Source organism: Lontra canadensis, unplaced genomic scaffold (assembly GCF_010015895.1).
Source record: "Lontra canadensis isolate GAN:19392208 unplaced genomic scaffold, GSC_riverotter_1.0 scaffold29, whole genome shotgun sequence".
NCBI classification, from domain to species: Eukaryota; Metazoa; Chordata; class Mammalia; order Carnivora; family Mustelidae; genus Lontra; species Lontra canadensis.
In genome coordinates, this window is record NW_022631023.1 from 695,347 (window position 1) to 712,896 (window position 17,550).

At 53.1% G+C, this 17,550-nt stretch overlaps 1 protein-coding gene across 12 annotated transcripts in view; it reads right to left on the reverse strand.

Moving 5' to 3' along the window:
* Positions 1 to 16,921: 16,921 nt before the first annotated feature.
* Positions 16,922 to 17,550, reverse strand: part of PCBP3 (poly(rC) binding protein 3) — a 64,730-nt gene continuing 64,101 nt past the window's right edge. For 10 of the 12 annotated variants that reach the window (XM_032865200.1, XM_032865203.1, XM_032865202.1 and 7 more), the window contains one exon: positions 16,922 to 17,441. In XM_032865200.1, coding sequence (XP_032721091.1) covers positions 17,405 to 17,441 — 37 coding nt within the window. In that variant the 3' untranslated portion in view covers positions 16,922 to 17,404. The remainder of the gene's footprint in view (positions 17,442 to 17,550) is intronic. The other 2 variants (XM_032865197.1, XM_032865195.1) reach the window with 2 other exon arrangements.

The following is a 17,550-nucleotide window of genomic DNA, read 5'->3' on the forward strand; positions in this document are numbered from 1 at the left end:
TTTTTGAGGTTAAAAGGCACTTTTTGGTTTGTCTCCCTCCCAATCCCACCTTGTTTCATTTATTCTTTTCCTACTCCCCAAACCCCTCATGTTGCATGTCCACTTCCTCATATCAGGGAGATCATATGATAGTTGTTTTTCTCCGATTGACTTATTTCGCTAAGCATGATAAGAAGGGTACTATGTTTTAATTGAGCGGTTTATCCATCAAGAAGATCTAACAATTGTGAATATTTACGCCCCCAACTTGGGAGCACCCAAATATATAAATCAATTAATAACAAACATAAAGGAATTCATTGACAACACAACAATGGTAGGACACTTTAACACCCAACTTAGAGCAATGGACAGATTATCTAAGCAGAAGATCAGCAAGGAAACAAGGGCTTTGAATGATATGCCGGACCAGATGGACTTAATAGAATACTCAGAACATTCCGTCCTAAAGCAGCAGAGACACGTTCTTCTGAAGTGCACATGGATCGTTCTCCAGAACAGGTCACACACTGGGTCACAAATCAGCTCGCAACAAGTACAAAAACGCTGAGATCGTACCATGCATATCTGCATACCACCATGCTATGAAACTTGAAGTCAACCACAAGAAAAAATTTGGAAAAACCACAAAACATGGAGGCTAAAGAACATCTTAGTGAATGGGTTAACCAGGAAATTAAAGAGGAAATTTTAAAAATACAAGGAAACAAATGAAAATGAAAACACAATAGTCCAAAACCTTCGGGATGCAGCAAAGGTAGTCTGGAGGGGGACGTATATTGCAATACAAACCTACCTCAAGAAGCAAGAAAAGTCTCAAATACACAACCTAACTTCACACCTAAAGGACAGGAAAAGAAACAGCAAATAAAGCCTAAAGCCAGCAGAAGAAGGGAAATAATAAAGATTAGAGTGGAAATAAACAATATAGAAACAAACAAAAAGCCTCAGTAAAACATACCAACAAAACCAAGAGTTGATTCTTTGAAAGAATTAATAAAATGGATAAAATCCTACTCAGACTTAATAAAAAAGTAAAGAAAAGGGACCCGAATAAGTAAAATCATGAATGAAAGAGGAGAGATTATAACCAACACCACAGAAATAAATTATCAGTGAATATTATGAAAAATTATATGCCAACAAACTGAGCATTCTGGAAGAAATGGATAAATTCCTAGAAACTTACAAACTACTAAACTGAAACAGGAAGAAACAGAAAATTTGAAGAGACCTGTAACCAGCAAAGAAATTGAAACAGTAATCAAAAATCTCCCAACAAATAAAAGTCCAGGGCCAGATGGCTTCCCAGGGGAATTCTATCAGACATTTAAAGAAGAGTTTATATTTACACTTCTTAAACTGTTCCAAAAATTAGAAAAGAAAGGAAAACTTCCAAACTCATTCTACAAGGCCAGCATTACCTTGATTCCCAAACCAGACAAAGACTCCACTAAAATAGAGAATTACAGGTTAGGATCCCTGATGAATATGGATGCAAAATTTTTCAACAAGATACTAGCAAACTGAATCCAATAGTACATTAACAGAATTACTCACCACAATCAAGTGGAACTGATTCCTGGGCTGCAGGGGTGGTTCAATATTTGCAAATCAATCAATGTGATACACCAATTAATTAAAAAAAGGACAAGAATCATATGATCCTCTCACTAGATGAAGAAAACACAATTGACAAAATACAGAATCTTTTCTTGATAAAAATCCTCAATGAAGTAGGGATAGAAGGAACAGATCTCAACATCATAAAGACTGTATCGAAAGGCCCACAGCTAACATCATCCTCAATAAGGAACAACTGAGAGCTTTTCCTCTATGGTCAGGAACAAAAGAGAGATGTCCACTCTCACCATTACTGTTTAACATAGTACTGGAAGGCTTAGCCTCAGCAATCAGACAACAACAACAACAAATAAGCATTCGAATCATCAAGGAAGAAGTCAAACTTCCACTATTTGCAGATGACGTGATACTCCATGTAGAAAACCCAAAAAAATTCCACCAAGAAATTGCTAGAACTGATATATGAATTCAGCAGTCACAGGATATAAAATCAACATACAAGAATTTATTCCATTTCTATACACCAATAATGAGGCAGGAATCAATCGCATTTACAATTACATCAAAAAACAGCAAGATAGGGGCGCCTGGGTGGCTCGGTGAGTTAAAGCCTCTGCCTTCAGCTCAGGTCATGATCCCAGGGTCCTGGGATCGAGCCCCACATCGGGCTCTCTGCCTGGCGGGGAGCCTGCTTCCTCCTCTCTCTCTGCCTGCCTCTCTGCCTACTTGTGAGCTCTGTGAAATAAATAAATAAAATCTTAAAAAAAAAAAAAAAGCAAGATAGCTAAGAGTAAACCTAACCAAAGAGGTAAAAGACCTAGTGTTCTGAAACTATAGAATATTTATGAAAGAAATTGAAGAGGACACAAAGAAATGGAAAAACATTCCATGCTCATGGATCGGAAGAACAAATATTGTTAAAATATCTATACTGCCCAAAGCAATCTGTATATACATTTAAGGCAATCCCTACCAGAATAAACCCAGCATTTTCACAGAGCTGGAACACACAATCCTGACGTCTGTGTGGAACCACAGAAGACCCTGAACGGCCAAAGCAACCCTGAGAAAACAAAGCAAAGCTGGAGGCATGACAATTCCAGACGTCGAGCTCTATTACAAAGCTGCAGTCGTCAGGACAGTGTGGTAGCCGCGCAAAAACAGACACGGAGATCAACAGAACAGAAGAGCAAACACAGAAATGAACTCGCAGCTCTACGCTCAACTCATCTTTGACAAAGCAGCAAAGAATGTCCGATGGAAGAAGGACAGTCTCTCCAACAAATGGTGCTGGGGACACTGGACAGCCACATGCAGAAAAATGAACTGGACCGTTTCCTTACACCACACACAAAAATAAACTCAAAATGGATGAAAGGCATAATGTGAGACAGAAACCCATCGAAATCCAGAGGAGAACACAGGCAGCGACCTCTGTGACCTCGGCCGCAGCAACTTCTCCCTAGACACAGCTCCAAAGGCAAGGGCAACGAGGGCAGACATGAGCTATTGGGCTTCATCAAGATTAAAGCTTCTGCACAGCAAAGGGAACAGTCGACGAAACAAGAAGGCAGCCTGCGGAATGGGTGAAGATACTCGCAGATGACCTATCTGATAAGGGTGAGTATCCAAAACCTATAAACACGGGGGACAGGAGGCCCCAGTAGCTGGGGCCCCGTCAAGTGAGACAGGGAGACACTTCAGGTGCTGAAGGAACTGTCACTGGTAAGATTAGGCTCCAGAGCAGCAAAGCACCAGGTAACAGCGGCAACGCCCATGAGACGGGGCGGCAAGTAAGAAGGCGCGCAGAGAGGTGAAGTGACAGGCTCTTGACGCCCTCTCGGTCCAAGACAGACGACGCAGAGACACGTCTAGTCAGCCCTGACGGGCCACTTCAAGCAACAGAACCTCTGTGTACGTAGGGTAATGGAGTCCTCAGATCTTACTATAAACTCTTTCATCTGAGAATTCCTTACCCTGAGAAAAGGGATATACTTTTCTCCTCAAGCATTTAAGGAGAGAAGGAAACCGTGGCAAGTTTAGAGACCACATTCTGTACCTGAAGTGTAAACATTTTTAAAAAGCACTAATAATGAAAATAGGAGCCCCCACCCCCCAAAAAGCCCCTCTCCAATAGTCACTGGAAATAAGAAATAAAGTCCCCCAAAGTAGGTGATTTAGAAAATAATATATAAATAAAAACACTACCCACCAGAACCTATTGGATATAGTTAAAATATCAGAAAAAATGCATATTCTAAAATATCTACATTCCTGAAGGTGAGAACAGCCTGCAACCTTTGACTGTTTCTACAATGTAAATACCTCCACAGATGGCCGAGTTTATGCCAAGAGCATGAGGTCACTAGACGAGGCGTCTGGAGGGAAGGTACACAGCTGGCCCTCAGGCGGAGTGGCACCTCGGGCACAGCACGACCCGCTCGTGGGTCACTGAACCGTCCGTCAGCAGCCCCAGGGATGTGGACCCACCAGTGTGCCCTTCACACCTCAGCTTGTCAAACAGAGACTGAAGACCCTGGCGTGTGCCCTGGAGACAGCTCTTGGCCATCACTGCTTGGGCCAAGCCACATCCCTCCTGATTGAGGGGTAGGACATGAGGGCCACTAGATACACAAACACAAACATTTTGGAAAAGTAATTCTTTCCTCATCTTCTTACTTCAGTATTTTCACTTTATCAGTATGGAATCAGCAGACAGAGGGTATCGAGTAGCCTACGAGACACCTGTCCTGGAGTCAGTGTTACTCCAGGAACTGATTTACCACATGAACCACCACCCCAGTCCCGACCAAGCCCCAAGCTGTGCAATTGCTGGGAAGATGCAAACAGCAGGGTGGGGGCTTTGAAAACTGGACTGACATTGGGGCCGCCACCCGCAGATCATGTAGTCGGAACATCAGCTGACCGAGCGCCTGCCGCAAACAACCCCGAGAGCAACAGTCCCCAGAAGACTCTGACAGGACCCAGGATCTCACCACCCAGCCCACAGTGTCCAGCATGGAACCCAAAATGACTCTACGGCAACAGCACCAAATGTGAAAGAGAAAAGACGGTCAACGGAGGGTAACTCCAAGATCACCCAGATGCCGGTTGTCAGAGAACTTCACAGAGCAGTTAAACGATCTGCCCGGTAAGACTGACACAAGAGATGAAGGGAAGACAGATGTCCTCAGCAGAGAAAAATAAATGATCAAAAGAACCAAATGGAAATTTTAGCAACACTACAGTATCTGGAAAAGATCTGCAGATCACGAATCTGACAAAAGACTTGCATCCGGAGTATATAATGAACTGTGGAAACTCATCAATGTGAAAATAAGCCATCCAATAGAAAAGCAAAATGTTCTAGCCGTCACCTCACCATGGAAGACATAGGGACGGCACGTAAGCCTATGAAAAGATGCTCCTTGTAAAACTACGTAAGATGCTACCACGGGTGTGTTGGGACGGCCAGACACAAAACCAGCACCCGGCTGCCCATGTGCAGGGGAGGGTGCGGGGAGCTGGGAGCCGGGAGCTCGCCTGCCGGGCCGTGGGAACAGCAGGTGGAACAGCCGTTCTGAGAATCAGCCTGGCCAATGTCTTCAGAAACTACGGATACACACGTCATAGACCCAGACAATCCTGCTCTGGGGCATTTATCCTCAAGAGGTGAAAACCCACGTCCGCACAAAACCTGCACGGAGCTAGAAACAGCCCAGTGTCCCTCTGTGGGTAAGTATTTGAACAAAGGCCCCTCGGAGTGCCGCCTGGAGTAAGGACACGTGACCGCCGGACGGCCAACCTCAGATGAACCTCGCAGGGCTCACGGAGTGAAAACGGCCCGTCTCCAAGGTCGCGTGGGGTAGGACTGCATTTGCATGGCTTTCTGGCACAGACCAGCCACGGAGAAGGACAGGCGACATGTGGCTGCCGTGGCTTCGGAACAGAGAAAGTTTGGGCTGGAAAGGGCAGTGCCGGGGCCTGTGGAGGGGTGATGGGGCTGGTTAGAACCCGTAGGGCCGGCGCCATCTGTTAGCGCTCACGGAACTCAACATCACGAAGAGCGGATGAGCTAAAAATAAAAATTTTGCAAGTCAGTGTCCCGAGCAGGCTAGGAGAGACCAAAGGGCGTGCGCGGTACGGCCATGTGGGAACCCAGCCCGGCCCCTGTTTGAGACGCGCAGCCACACTCCACGCGCTGGTGACGAGCGGGACAGCTGAAAGGAGATGGGTGTTTACCTTAGAGATAAAACTGTTGCCGTTTTACCCGCAAAACAGGCGTGTTCAGGAACGGCGGAGAATTTCCGTTTGGGACACGCAAGCTCTGGCAAGACCGCAGGCAGGTCCAGCGAGGAAGAGGGACGTATTTTGTGCGGAAGGAGGAGGAAGTTGGGAGGTTGTTCTGAACCAGCGTCCGCTGCAGAAACCAAGGGTTCAGGCTGACGGCGGTTTCTCAGTTTCTCCTTAGCCGGGCGGCGGGGGTGGCTGGCTTCTTGCAGGAGATCCCGAGAACTTCGCGGCTGGGGCCGTCCCTGGTGATTGTCTCCTGCGGGGGTGGCTCTGTGGGGTCCGAGGTCGGCCATGCTCCTGGAACTGCGGGGAGCGCCAGGGCCCCTGCCAGCCTCCAGACTCCGCTTGCGGGCGGCTCGCCTTCAGCGACTCTCACACTAGGAACTATATGAGCTTGTAAATTTCCGAGTCGTGATGACAATTCTGTGTCTTGTAGGAGGACGCCCTTGTTCTTAGGAGAAAAGGAGACTCCCCTGACACACTCAGGGGAGCTGTGTCAGAGGATCTGCAAATTCCTTCCACATAATGAGAGAGACAGAGGGAGGGTGAGACTCTCAGAGACGCAGAAGCAGAACTAGAGCAAACCTGGTACGGATGGTATATGGGTTTCATCAAATAATTTTTCAAATTTTCTGTATGCTTTAAAAATTTTAATACAAAGTGTATTTTTAAAATGCCACGGAAAAATAATTCTCGGCCGGTCTTAATATCTGGGACCGAAATGAATTCTAAATTCCGAAGCACAAATAATTCCACAGCATTTTCCAATCACTCCTTCCAAGCTGATGGACGCTCTCCCTGCTAATGGGCTCCGCATCTGGAAAGTTCTGAAGACCAAAGCAAGAACGTGTTTTGCTCTCTGTCCTGCTTCTGTCCTTGGCGCTGCACGGCGTGGGGCTGAGCGGGAAGCTTCTGGGGAGCCAGGGCCTTGGCAACTGGGGTCGCCAGCCTTCCTGGCTGGGGTGTGAGGGGCCGTCTGAGATGGAAGGCCCTTTAAGGCCACATTTAGACGGCAGGGGAGGGTCCGTGCCCACCCTCCCCCCAACCACGAGACAAGGTGTGGCACCCTTTCCCATGGAGGGGCACCTGGGGACTTGCAGCGAAGTGAGCAAGGTGGGAACGGTCGGTTTGACCACCAAGTTGACCACTATGCTGACATCGAGCTGCTGGGGTCTGAGAGCCGACAGCCCTCCCGCTGGGCACCTTCCCTCCTTGGCACCACCTTGCAGCTCAGTCCCTGGCCCGGTGACGGAAGGGAGTGGACAACGCATTAGGAAGAGGGGACTAGGGAGGTGAGTGACCCCAGGCAAGGTGCACACGTGGGGAGCACCATGTCTGGGCCGGGCACACAAGCTTGTGCACACAGCCCACCGCCCCACGCCTGTTGGGTCCCCCACGTCTAACTCCTGCAGCCTCCCAAGAATCACAAAGGGGGCACAGGTCCCACGGTGAGTGCGAGGTGAGCGCCGCCCAGACAGGTGCCGGAGGCCTCCGGCCGAGACCCACTCCGTTAGCCAGGAGCCCAGGGAGTTTCTGAAGATCAGATCCCGCGTGTCGGGAAAAGACCGCACAACTGGCTGCCCTTTCACTCCTGCGCAAACCCTGGGCTGGGCTCCGTGCGGCACGCTTAGAAATCGTTTCCAAATCCTTATTAACCTTATCCGGCTGGGCCGCGAGGTTTACTGCTGTCTGCAGACGTTAGGGCTTCCAGGCTGACTCCGTATTTTAGGGGCAGATCTTCCTCAAAGTTCATTACGATTACTGCTTGTCGAGGCAAAACACACGTCCGTGATTTGACGGGGAAGTTTTAAGTTTTACGGGCTTTCTGAAATCTTACGTGTTAACGGATGGTCTACTTTGACCAAGCATCCAAATACAGTTAAGACACTGATTAAGTCACAGAATGTTCTCCATAAAACCCTTCTGAAGTCACTCTGCCCTTCTCAGACATCCTGTCCCTCTGCTGTGTTTGTCCACGTGGTGAAGTTTACGTTTCCCTCCCTGGCTACCCGCAGATCTCTCTCCTTCTACTCCCTAAGTTTTTCTTGTAAAACCATGATTCCTCTGCTGCTTGAGGCAGAAGGGGTGATGCGGTGGGGGTACTGCAGGGGCTGCCCCTGGGAAGGGAACGGAGAGCTGCGGCCGGATGAGGCAGACCACAGGCCGCGGAGTCTCTGTGCGGGGGCGGGCCAGCGGGGAACGTCCCAACACCAGGAGCCCTTTCCTTCTGCCTGAGGACCAGCCCAGGCCTCTCACGAGTGCGGCTGGCGGCATCTACTGTTCTAGGAGAGAGACTGACCAGGGAGGATGGCCCCGCGCCCACACTGCTGGGCAAGGGTTCCCAGGGCCTCCCTGCCAGGAGGGGGGCAAGGTGCAGCCAGGGTGGGCTCTCCCCCTGGAGTGGCCCCCCAGGTCTCTCCGGAGCAGCAGGGGCAGTCCCTGGGGTACTGGGGCTGGGTCCCTCCTTCCTTCTCCGGGCGGTGCTGCCTGGTCATTGCCTCCAGCTGGGAGTTCATGGGGCGGTTCCCTGGGCTGAGAGGACGTGTCCCTGCTGTGGCCTCACCACTCACACCCCCTCACAGGACAGCAGACCCAGCATGACGGTCACACCCCAGCAACAGCAGGTGGAGGCCGGGGATGAGCCTGTGGGGTGACAACAACGGGGTCCACTGTGGGCCAGTGCCCTGCACAGGGACCTTGTCATTGGAGCAAGTGCCAAAAACAAAGCGAGTCCAGAAAAGCTTCTGGCTCCATGAGCCAGCGTGGGAGTCCCGGAGGACGATCGCCAAGTGGCAGTGACGAGGTAGTGGCGTCGCAGTCAGGAGCGCGTGCTGGGCTCCAGCAGACCAACCAGGAAACAGGGGTGCGGGGACCCAGACAGCATGTGAGACCGAAGGCCAAGTGGCGACCGTCCTGCCTTTCCTCCCTCCCTGCGTCCCAGAAACCGTGGGTCAGGGCACCTGCCTCCGCACCCCCAGCACCACAGGGACACCCGACGCCCCGCCCCGGCTCCTGAGGGGGCAGGGGTCTCTCGGTGCCTCTCGGGTGGAGTTAAACATAATCCTAAACGTGTTCCAGGTCTTCAGGGGACACAGGACGGACCCCGTCCTCATGCCAGGGGCCGCGGCTGGGCTCTGACCCCAGACAGGAGTGAAGGGAAGTGGTCCCCTGGGCGAAGGGCAGGGCAGCTGGGAACTTCGGGAAAACTCAGAATGCCGGATACAGGGTTCATACTTTGCCTAACGGAGGCAAAGATCTGTCCAGGCGGGACTTGTTTTCGTGTGCTGTCATGGCAGCACACCCTTTAATCAGTGCAACACGGCGTCCTCTCAGTCCTTTCGGCGGGAGACCTCTTGTTCCCGCCAACATAGGTTTTGCCCAAGTTTGCGCTGTGTACGTGACCGCGCCCGGTGTTCCCGGATCAAAGCCACAGCCGTGGCTGCTGGGGGCACCGCGCTCCGCAGTGTGGCTGGCAAGCTTTGCCTGCCTCTCAGAGGAGGCTGGAGTACCTGGGGGAGGTGTGGCCCTGGTCTGTGGCCTGATCCAAGTCCAGCCCAACGCCGTGGCTCCTACTGCCGTGGCTGTGCCTCCTCCCCTTGGAAGGGCGGCTCTTCCCTGCCCCTCATTTTAGGTCAAGGTGAACTCACCCTAAGTTGGAGTGAATTAGGGATCGCCCGGACAGAGACCTGTTTTTTGGCCTCCTGCCCAGGGTGACACCCTCGGCCTGCCTCCCACTGGAGCCATGTGCCTCTGTGCACCGTCCACATCTAGGGACACATCCCAGGGTCACTTTGGGGACCCGCGCACGCAGCAAACACAAGCTGAAACCGAGTTGCCTCCCGTCGAGCTGGCAGGACTAGCGTGTGTCTCCCCGACTTCTGTCGGGCCTGTCTGTGGAAACACCTAAACATGTGAACCGACATGCACAGCAGACGTCCAGCCACCCTGTCACATGCAGGTCCCCCAGGAATCAGGGGCCGGCCTGTGCCTGCCATCCTCCTCTCCCCCACGACTCTCTTGCCCTCCTTCCCACCATGTGGAAGGTGAGACCGCGGCCCCAGCAGTGAGTGGTGACCCGCACGTCCATCCCGAGGGCCTCCGGCCTCCCGCACAGGGGCGGGCGCTGGAGCCGGACGACGTCCATCTGGAGTAAGACATTCTCAGGCTCCGAACAAGGTTTATTCCATAAATACTAATATCTTCATTGCTTTAGCTTTTTTTAAATCTAAAAATCCTGCCTCCTGAGGTTTGTACATCTACCATGAAGTTCCCGAGCTGGGACAGGGCCACTCACAGAGGCAAACCCCACTGAGAGCAAAGAGAAACACTGCATTCAGAACCAGCTACTATCACAGCAGCTAGAGAAGTCCTGAAGTGGCCCAAAGTGGAGCGGCTCCCGCCTGGGGAGACGAGAGACCTGCAGACGGGAGGCCGATGTCGTACGGCCGCTTCCCCTCTGAGACGGGGCTCTGAGAACAAACCCCACGTTGTCACCTGGGCTCTCCCTTTAGGACACTTGCCGGCTCTGGACCTTACACGGCAAAGGCCAGCCAGCCACCCAGAAAGTCGCCCAAACCTGGGCAGGGACTTCCACGGCCTGGTGGTGCTGGGGAGACAGTTCAAGTTCCAAACCTGCGGAGGGGTGGAGGCGGCCTTGGTAAACGGGCTCTTCGTGGGGCCTCTGGGGCTGTGCCCAGTAGACAAGTCTCACAAACTCCGGGAGCCATCCTCGCTAGGTACAGCCAACCCGTCCCTTCCCCGGAGGAAAATGCAACCGTCTGGCCGCCCTGGGGCCTGCCACCCACCACGCTCACACAGCAGCGCCGGACACTGCCGACCCTGCGAGGTGCACCAAGAACTGGGAGGAAAGACAGACACAAGAAGCAGACAACGGGCTCCGGAGTCTATGGTTTCCAGACAAGAACTCTGCATGCACTGTGGTTGAAATCCATAACAATTATCGAATGAACATCGATAATTTGGAAAAACCCAACGCAGGAAGTTAGGTCAGTTTGGCAGCAGATCAGACCCAAAGAAATGAATGATTTCCAAACTGACAGGAGAGACAGACCCAGAGAGAGCAGAATGAGCAGACAGGGAGGGGCCTGGTGGCGGTGTTGCACGCGCTGGTCATCGCGGACATGAGGCAGCGGCCCTCCATCACAAAACAGAACCGGGAGTGAGGGGTGTGGCGGAAGGACGCGCGGGAGTGCAGGAGAGACGCCTCTGGATGGTGCAGCATCACAGCCGGCTGATGGAAAACCCCCCCAGGCCCCAGGGCTGGGAAGCTGGGAGCTGCCCTCTGGCCAGGGAGAGGCCCTGTCCCGTCTGGAACATTCCAGCGGCGCAGAGCAGCAGCACCCTGGTGGCTCACAGCAGTGAAGCACTGGCTGACCTCAGCACGCCGCGGCGCCTCACCCCGAGCTCAGGGGGCCTGACAAGCACATGGACGGTGTGAGGAGGCAGATGTTTTCGCGATAAGACACCCCCACCCCAAACACACATCTGGGACCAGACGCGACTGTGCAGTCCCAGCCCGTGCAGCCACGATTTGAAGAGTGGTCTGCACTGTCTTCCAGAGGACGCCACGCGTGGACACGTGAGCACAGGTATTTCCAGAATCCCTCCCCGGCTGCACCGCCAGCACGTCCCCCCCCGGAAAAAGCCAGTGGAGGCTGCCAAACAGTAAAAACGGCGGCAAAGAGCTTTTCCTGGAAGAACAGGAGCCAACAAGCCAAGGTCAAAGACCAGAGTGGTGCAGACGGGAGCACAGAGAGGGTTTGCATAACGAGAAGGAGGACAACCTCACACAAGGGGGAAAAAACAAATAGAACAGAAGACGTGGAGCAATGACTTTTACCAGATGTGGGCAGCAAAGCGGGGTGAGCCCCACACCTGTCCCTGCGGAGGCCTGGAAAGTCCCCGGGTGGCGGTGCGGGCAGAGAGGATGAGACCTCGCCAGCCGCCCGACAGACCAGGGCAGCTCAAGTTGGCAGGACAGACAGCTGGAGAGGACAGAGCTGAAGGGAGAGGCCTTGGGCCACACAGGCCCCACTCCCGCATTCACGGGTCTGACAGCACGAGCATAAGGACGGTACTCAAGGAAAAGGGAAGAACCATCTGGAAGGACTGGAGAGGTGGGAAGCCTAGTGGCCTCTGTAGAAAAGACGAACTTGAAGGCACCTCTGTAAACCGTCAAAATGAAATACTCAGAGAAAAAAGAGTTAACGATAGAAAGGCCAGCAGGGAGCTGGGGACAACTCTGAGCGTATCACAGACGTGTGGTGGAGACCCCGAGAGAGCGGAGGGCGTGGGGTGGGAGCAGAAAATGTATCTCAAGAAATAATGGCTGAACACCCCCCCCATTTATTTATTTTTTATTTTTAAGATTCTGTTTATTTGAGGGAGAGAGAGAGCACGCGCACCTGTGCACAAAGCAGTGAGGAGGCACAGAGGGAGAAGCAAACTGCCCGCTGAGCAGGGAGCCCATCCCAGGACCCCAGGATCATGACCTGAGCTGAAAGCAGATGCTTCACCGACTGAGCCCCCCAGATGCCATGAACCGCCCCCCCCCCAGTATCATGGGAACTGAGAACCCCTGCAGGGCCTCGAGCACAAGCCACGTAAGAAAATCACACCAGGGCGCACTGTCCCAAGATGCCCTAACCCAGCCGTACAGAAACTGCCGGGACGCAGCCCGTAAAGGAAAGGGCGCGTCACACACCGACCAAGACGAGGCCAGCTGCGGGTTTCCTGCTGGAAACAAGGCGAGCGACCGGGCAGCGGAGGGACATCTGTAAGCGTCGAACAGGCTAAACCCGAATGAACCTGACAAACAGCTGTGAACCCAGCAAGGGTCCTCTCAGAAACAGACCGTGTGCGGATCCGTTCACACATCGGGAGTCTGAGGAATTCCTCCGGAGTCGGCCTGCGCGACGAGCAGTGGCCGAGGTGGTCAAGGCGTCCTGTGAGCAGGACAACGGTGCTGGGCAGAAATCGGGGTCTGTACACAGAAACGAAATGCACCACAAATGGTAGCGATGTGAGTGGGGAAATAAAAGATTTTTTCTATGTAATCTCTTTTAAAAATATAAGAATGAGTTTTCACATAAAAACGAGGACACTGTACTATGGAGTATATGACCTGTGCCTACGTGAGATGTGTGACACAGCATTAAGGCCATGGGGGGGAAGAAAGTGCGTGCCCAAGGCTCTTGAAATCCCTGTGGAGGGTCACTCGAAGGTGGGCTGTGGGAAGTTTATAAACCTGAGTTCAAAAATAACAAAATAAAGGGTGATGGCTAAGAAGCCAACACAAGAGATACAGGGGAATCATAAAAATTTTAAGTGAGTCCAGAAAAAGTCAGAAAATGAAGGAAAAAGGAAGAAAGAATATGGGGGACTGATAGAAAACAAACAGCTATGTGACAGATTTAAATCTAAATACATTAATAATCACATCGAATGTAAATTGCCCAAGTATCCCTATGGAAAGACTATCAGGTTGTATTAAGAAATCCAGACCTGGGGCGCCTGGGTGGCTCAGAGGTTAAGCCTCTGCCTTCGGCTCAGGTCATGATCTCAGGGTCCTGGGATCGAGACCCACATCGGGCTCTCTGCTCAGCGGGGAGCCTGCTTCCTCCTCTCTCTCTCTGCCTGCCTCTCTGCCTGCTTGTGATCTCTCTCTCTGTGTCAAATAAATGAATAAAATGTCTTAAAAATTAAAAAAAAAGAAATCCAGACCTACAAGAAATTAATTTTAAATATAAAATACAAATAGCTTAAGAATAAAAGGATGAGAAAGATACACTCAGATTAGCTAACAGGACGAGGAAGATACGTTAGATTAGCTAATGCTCATCTAAAGAAACCGGGGGTGGCTGTGTTAGCATCCAGCAAAGCAGAAAATGTAGACAGCAGACAGAGGGGCCCTCTAGAGATAAAGAAGGCCACTTTGTAATAACAAGGCGGCCAATGATCTGGACAGTGTAACAATACCAAACACTTATGCACCCAACAACAGAGTTTCAAAACAAACAAAGCTAAAACGAATAGAACTTCAAGGGAGACAGACAAGTCCGCACCACACTGAACTGCACCGATTGTAAGATGCAAGATTAACACACACAAGTCCATTTTTTTCTATACACTGGGAATCAACTACAAGCTAATGGTAAAACATGTAAAGCAGTACAGAAAGCATGGCACACTTCCGGATGAGTCTGACGAAAGAACTGTGAGCTGTGCCTTGAGAACAGGCACTACAAGACACTGCGGAAGTACACTGAATGGCACACAACTGGGGAGAGGCCCCGGCTCTCGGATCCATTCTGTTGAGCTGTCAGTGACCTTCAAATTAATCAACAAGTTCCACACCAACGCAATCAAAACCCCAGCAGACTCCTTGTGTGGAGACTCCGCAACTGACTCTACAATTCGTATGGAAGTGCAAAAGAACCTAGAATAGTCAAAACGACGTTGAAAAGAAAAACGAGGTTGAGGACTAACGCTGCCTGATGTCAGGGCTGAAGCGACCGGGACTGCATGGAACCAGCACAGAGATAAACGCACGGATCCATGCCACGAAGCAGAGCCCAGAAGTAAACGCGTATGTACCTGGAGGACTGAGTTTTGAACAAGGGGGAAGGCAGTTCAGTGGGGGAATTAACAAAAACTTCTAGAAGAAAATACACAGGAAGATCACGTGATCTTGGGTTAGTCAGAGATTCCTTAGCTGTGACACCACTAAGAGTGCGGCCCGTGAAGAACAAACTGCATCAAGACGAATCACGTGCCCTGTGCAAGGGACGTCACCGCAAGACTGAAAGGACGAGTCACAGCCTGGAAGGACACACTCGCGCAGCATGCGGACAGCATAACAACACTAAACACGCATGCACCCAACAACAGAGCTTCAATCATCAGAGTGTCTGATCGAGGACTCACGCAGAACATGTTTCGAGTGTCCTCAAAACAACATAATCTAAAAAACCACATTGAAAAATTGGCAAAAGTTTTGAGTACACACTTCAGAAAGAAGGTATAGATGTCCCTTGAGCCCCAGGAAGGATGCACGGCGAGCTGCGCCCCTCCCGCATGCGCTCTGGGACGGCTGAAGTAAGCAAGACTGAGCAGTGCCACACGCTGTCCAGCACGGGGCGTGCCTGGCCCTCCAGTGCCGTGCAGGGCATGGAGAATGGAGCAGCCATGGGGCGCCTGGGTGGCTCAGTGGGTTAAGCCGCTGCCTTCGGCTCAGGTCATGATCTCAGGGTCCTGGGATCGAGCCCCGCATCGGGCTCTCTGCTCAGCAGGGGGCCTGCCTCCCCCCCACCCCCGCCTGCCTCTCTGCCTACTTGTGATCTCTGTCTGTCAAATAAATTTAAAAAAAAAGAAAAGCAAGAAAAGAATGGAGCAGCCACTTTGCGAAGCAGTGTAGACACGTCTTGAAAAGTTAAACACACACCTTGTCACTCCACTTCCAGCTGTTTTACCCGAGAGACGAGAGCAGGTGCCCTCACGGAGACCAGTGCGGGAATGCTCACAGCACGCGTGTGCGTGTGCGCGTGCGCGTGTGCTCATGTGCCTGCCCCACGATCACCCCTCGCTGTGGTTTGGGGCCGCTCCCTGGGCCCAGCTCCTCACAGTGCTGGGGGCAACCCCTGGGGTTGTGACTCGCCCAGCACCCAGGCAGCCTCTTCCTGACTCCTGGCGGGGGTCCTGCATGGAGCCGCTGCAGTGCTCCCCTCATCACCTCTGGGCGCTGCCACGCCTCTCCGGCCCAGACTATGCTCCCATCATGGACCTCAGGGCCCCTGTCTCCTGTCACCCCAGCAAGTCCCGGCTGAGCTCTCATCCCCGCAGACCTGCCGCTCACGATGGCGAGTCGCCTCTCCAGAGCTCAGACCGGGAGCCGTCCTGCCTGCCGGGCCCCTCTCTTCCACAGCCCACTCTGACCTGTGGCCATCCTTCGTTCTTCTTCAAGATGCTTCTGGAACACGGCGTTCCCTGGCCCGAGCCCCACCTTCCTCTGGTCCCTGCAGCCTCCTGTCCCCAGCGGGCCTCACGGGCTCCACTCCCGGCCTCCTGCGCTTCTTTCTTTCCCTGCACAAGCTGCAGCCGCCCCCCACCAGCTCTTCTCCTCCAGAACGCGCCCCTCAGGGCCACGCCTTATCTGTGTGCCACGGCACTTCTGACGCCCTCCCCGCTGCGGCTTTCTCCTACTTCCGTGGCTCCTTTGTTTCTAAGATACCTATTCAACCCGTCCACGGCTCCTGTGCCCAGAGGAAGGCCTGGGTCCACTGCAGCCCCACCAGCTCCGGCCCTGAGCACAGCCCCTCGGCCAGGTGGCCTGGGCACACACAGCAGACAGGAAGGGCCTCGGTCCTTGTTTGCCCTGAGCGGGTGTGGGGGCTATCCACGGGGGGCCTGTGTCCTGCCGCCCCCAAGAGCTTCAGGGTCCAGAAGAGGCACAGCAGGCTTCCAGTCAAGCACAGGTGGGCAGAGCTGCCCGTCGCGAGCGAGCGAGCGGGGCAGGCAGCCGTGTGGGGACCGGGCCGTGCCCACACTCCCGCCGGTGGGCGGCTTGGCCAGCGTGCGGGGCCGGCCTCCAGCACACAGTGGCGGTGGGGGAGAGGTGCGTTCTACTAACCAGAAACAGGACTTCCATTATTGTCATTTTAGGAAGGTTTGCAAAAGCAACACTAGAATGACCTTGCAAGTCAGACATTGAAGAAGGGTGGGGAGGGGACGAGACCTTAACCCGTGAGATCAGCCAGCTGTGTGTGCGTGTGCGCACATGAGCCCGCGGTGCTGGGGGGCACAGACAGGAGCCAGAGCCAGTGAGGGCAGCGCACAACGTTTATTGAACTCGAACGTGGTGCAGAGGTGCTTCCTGGCCAGCCCCCCGGAAGACGCCTGGGGGTCCCCGTGTGCGTCCCCAGCACGTGACAGACGATTCAGTGAAGTCCGGACTCCAGCACCCCCACCTCGCCGGCACCCTGCCCAGGACCCTGTCTTCCATTCTCCCTCCCCTGCCCGATGCAGACCTGCGTGGACGGGGGCCGAGGGAGCACAGGCTTGCAGGGGTGGGCAGAGTCGGAGGGCTGCTGAGTGGGACTGAACCCGCTCAAAGCGGCCACTGTTCTAGACGGTCTAGGACAGACGGCTTGTGGGCAGTGCCGTCAAAACGCCAAACTAATTCTTCAACGGGTACACGGACACTAAGGGGCAGTACTTCTAAAACGTCACAGATGGGAGCGCCCCAGAGCGTTTAAAGGAACTAACACCGCATGCCAATGCACGAACACACGAGCATAAAGTAACTGCGAGGGAAGGATCCGGGACAGAGCCTGAGCTGACAGACATCATACAGATTTGCTTTGTCGGTGTGTGTATGTCTATGGCATAGGTAGCCTCCGTTAATAAAGAAAACCTCTATTTGTGTCTGCGATGGACGGCGGGCGGGCGGTCTGTGCAGCCGGTGCAGCCGGTGCAGGTCAGGGTCCACGGAGCAGACCGTCGGGCGGGATTAGAGCGCACCCATCCCAGTGACCTCAGATGTCAGCCTGGAGAGGACAAGGCACAGGGGAGACAGGTCACGATGTTCTCGTGAAACGGGACCGGAAGCGAACGGCTCACGCTGTGGGTCCTCACGGCCTTCGCACCCGCCCCCTC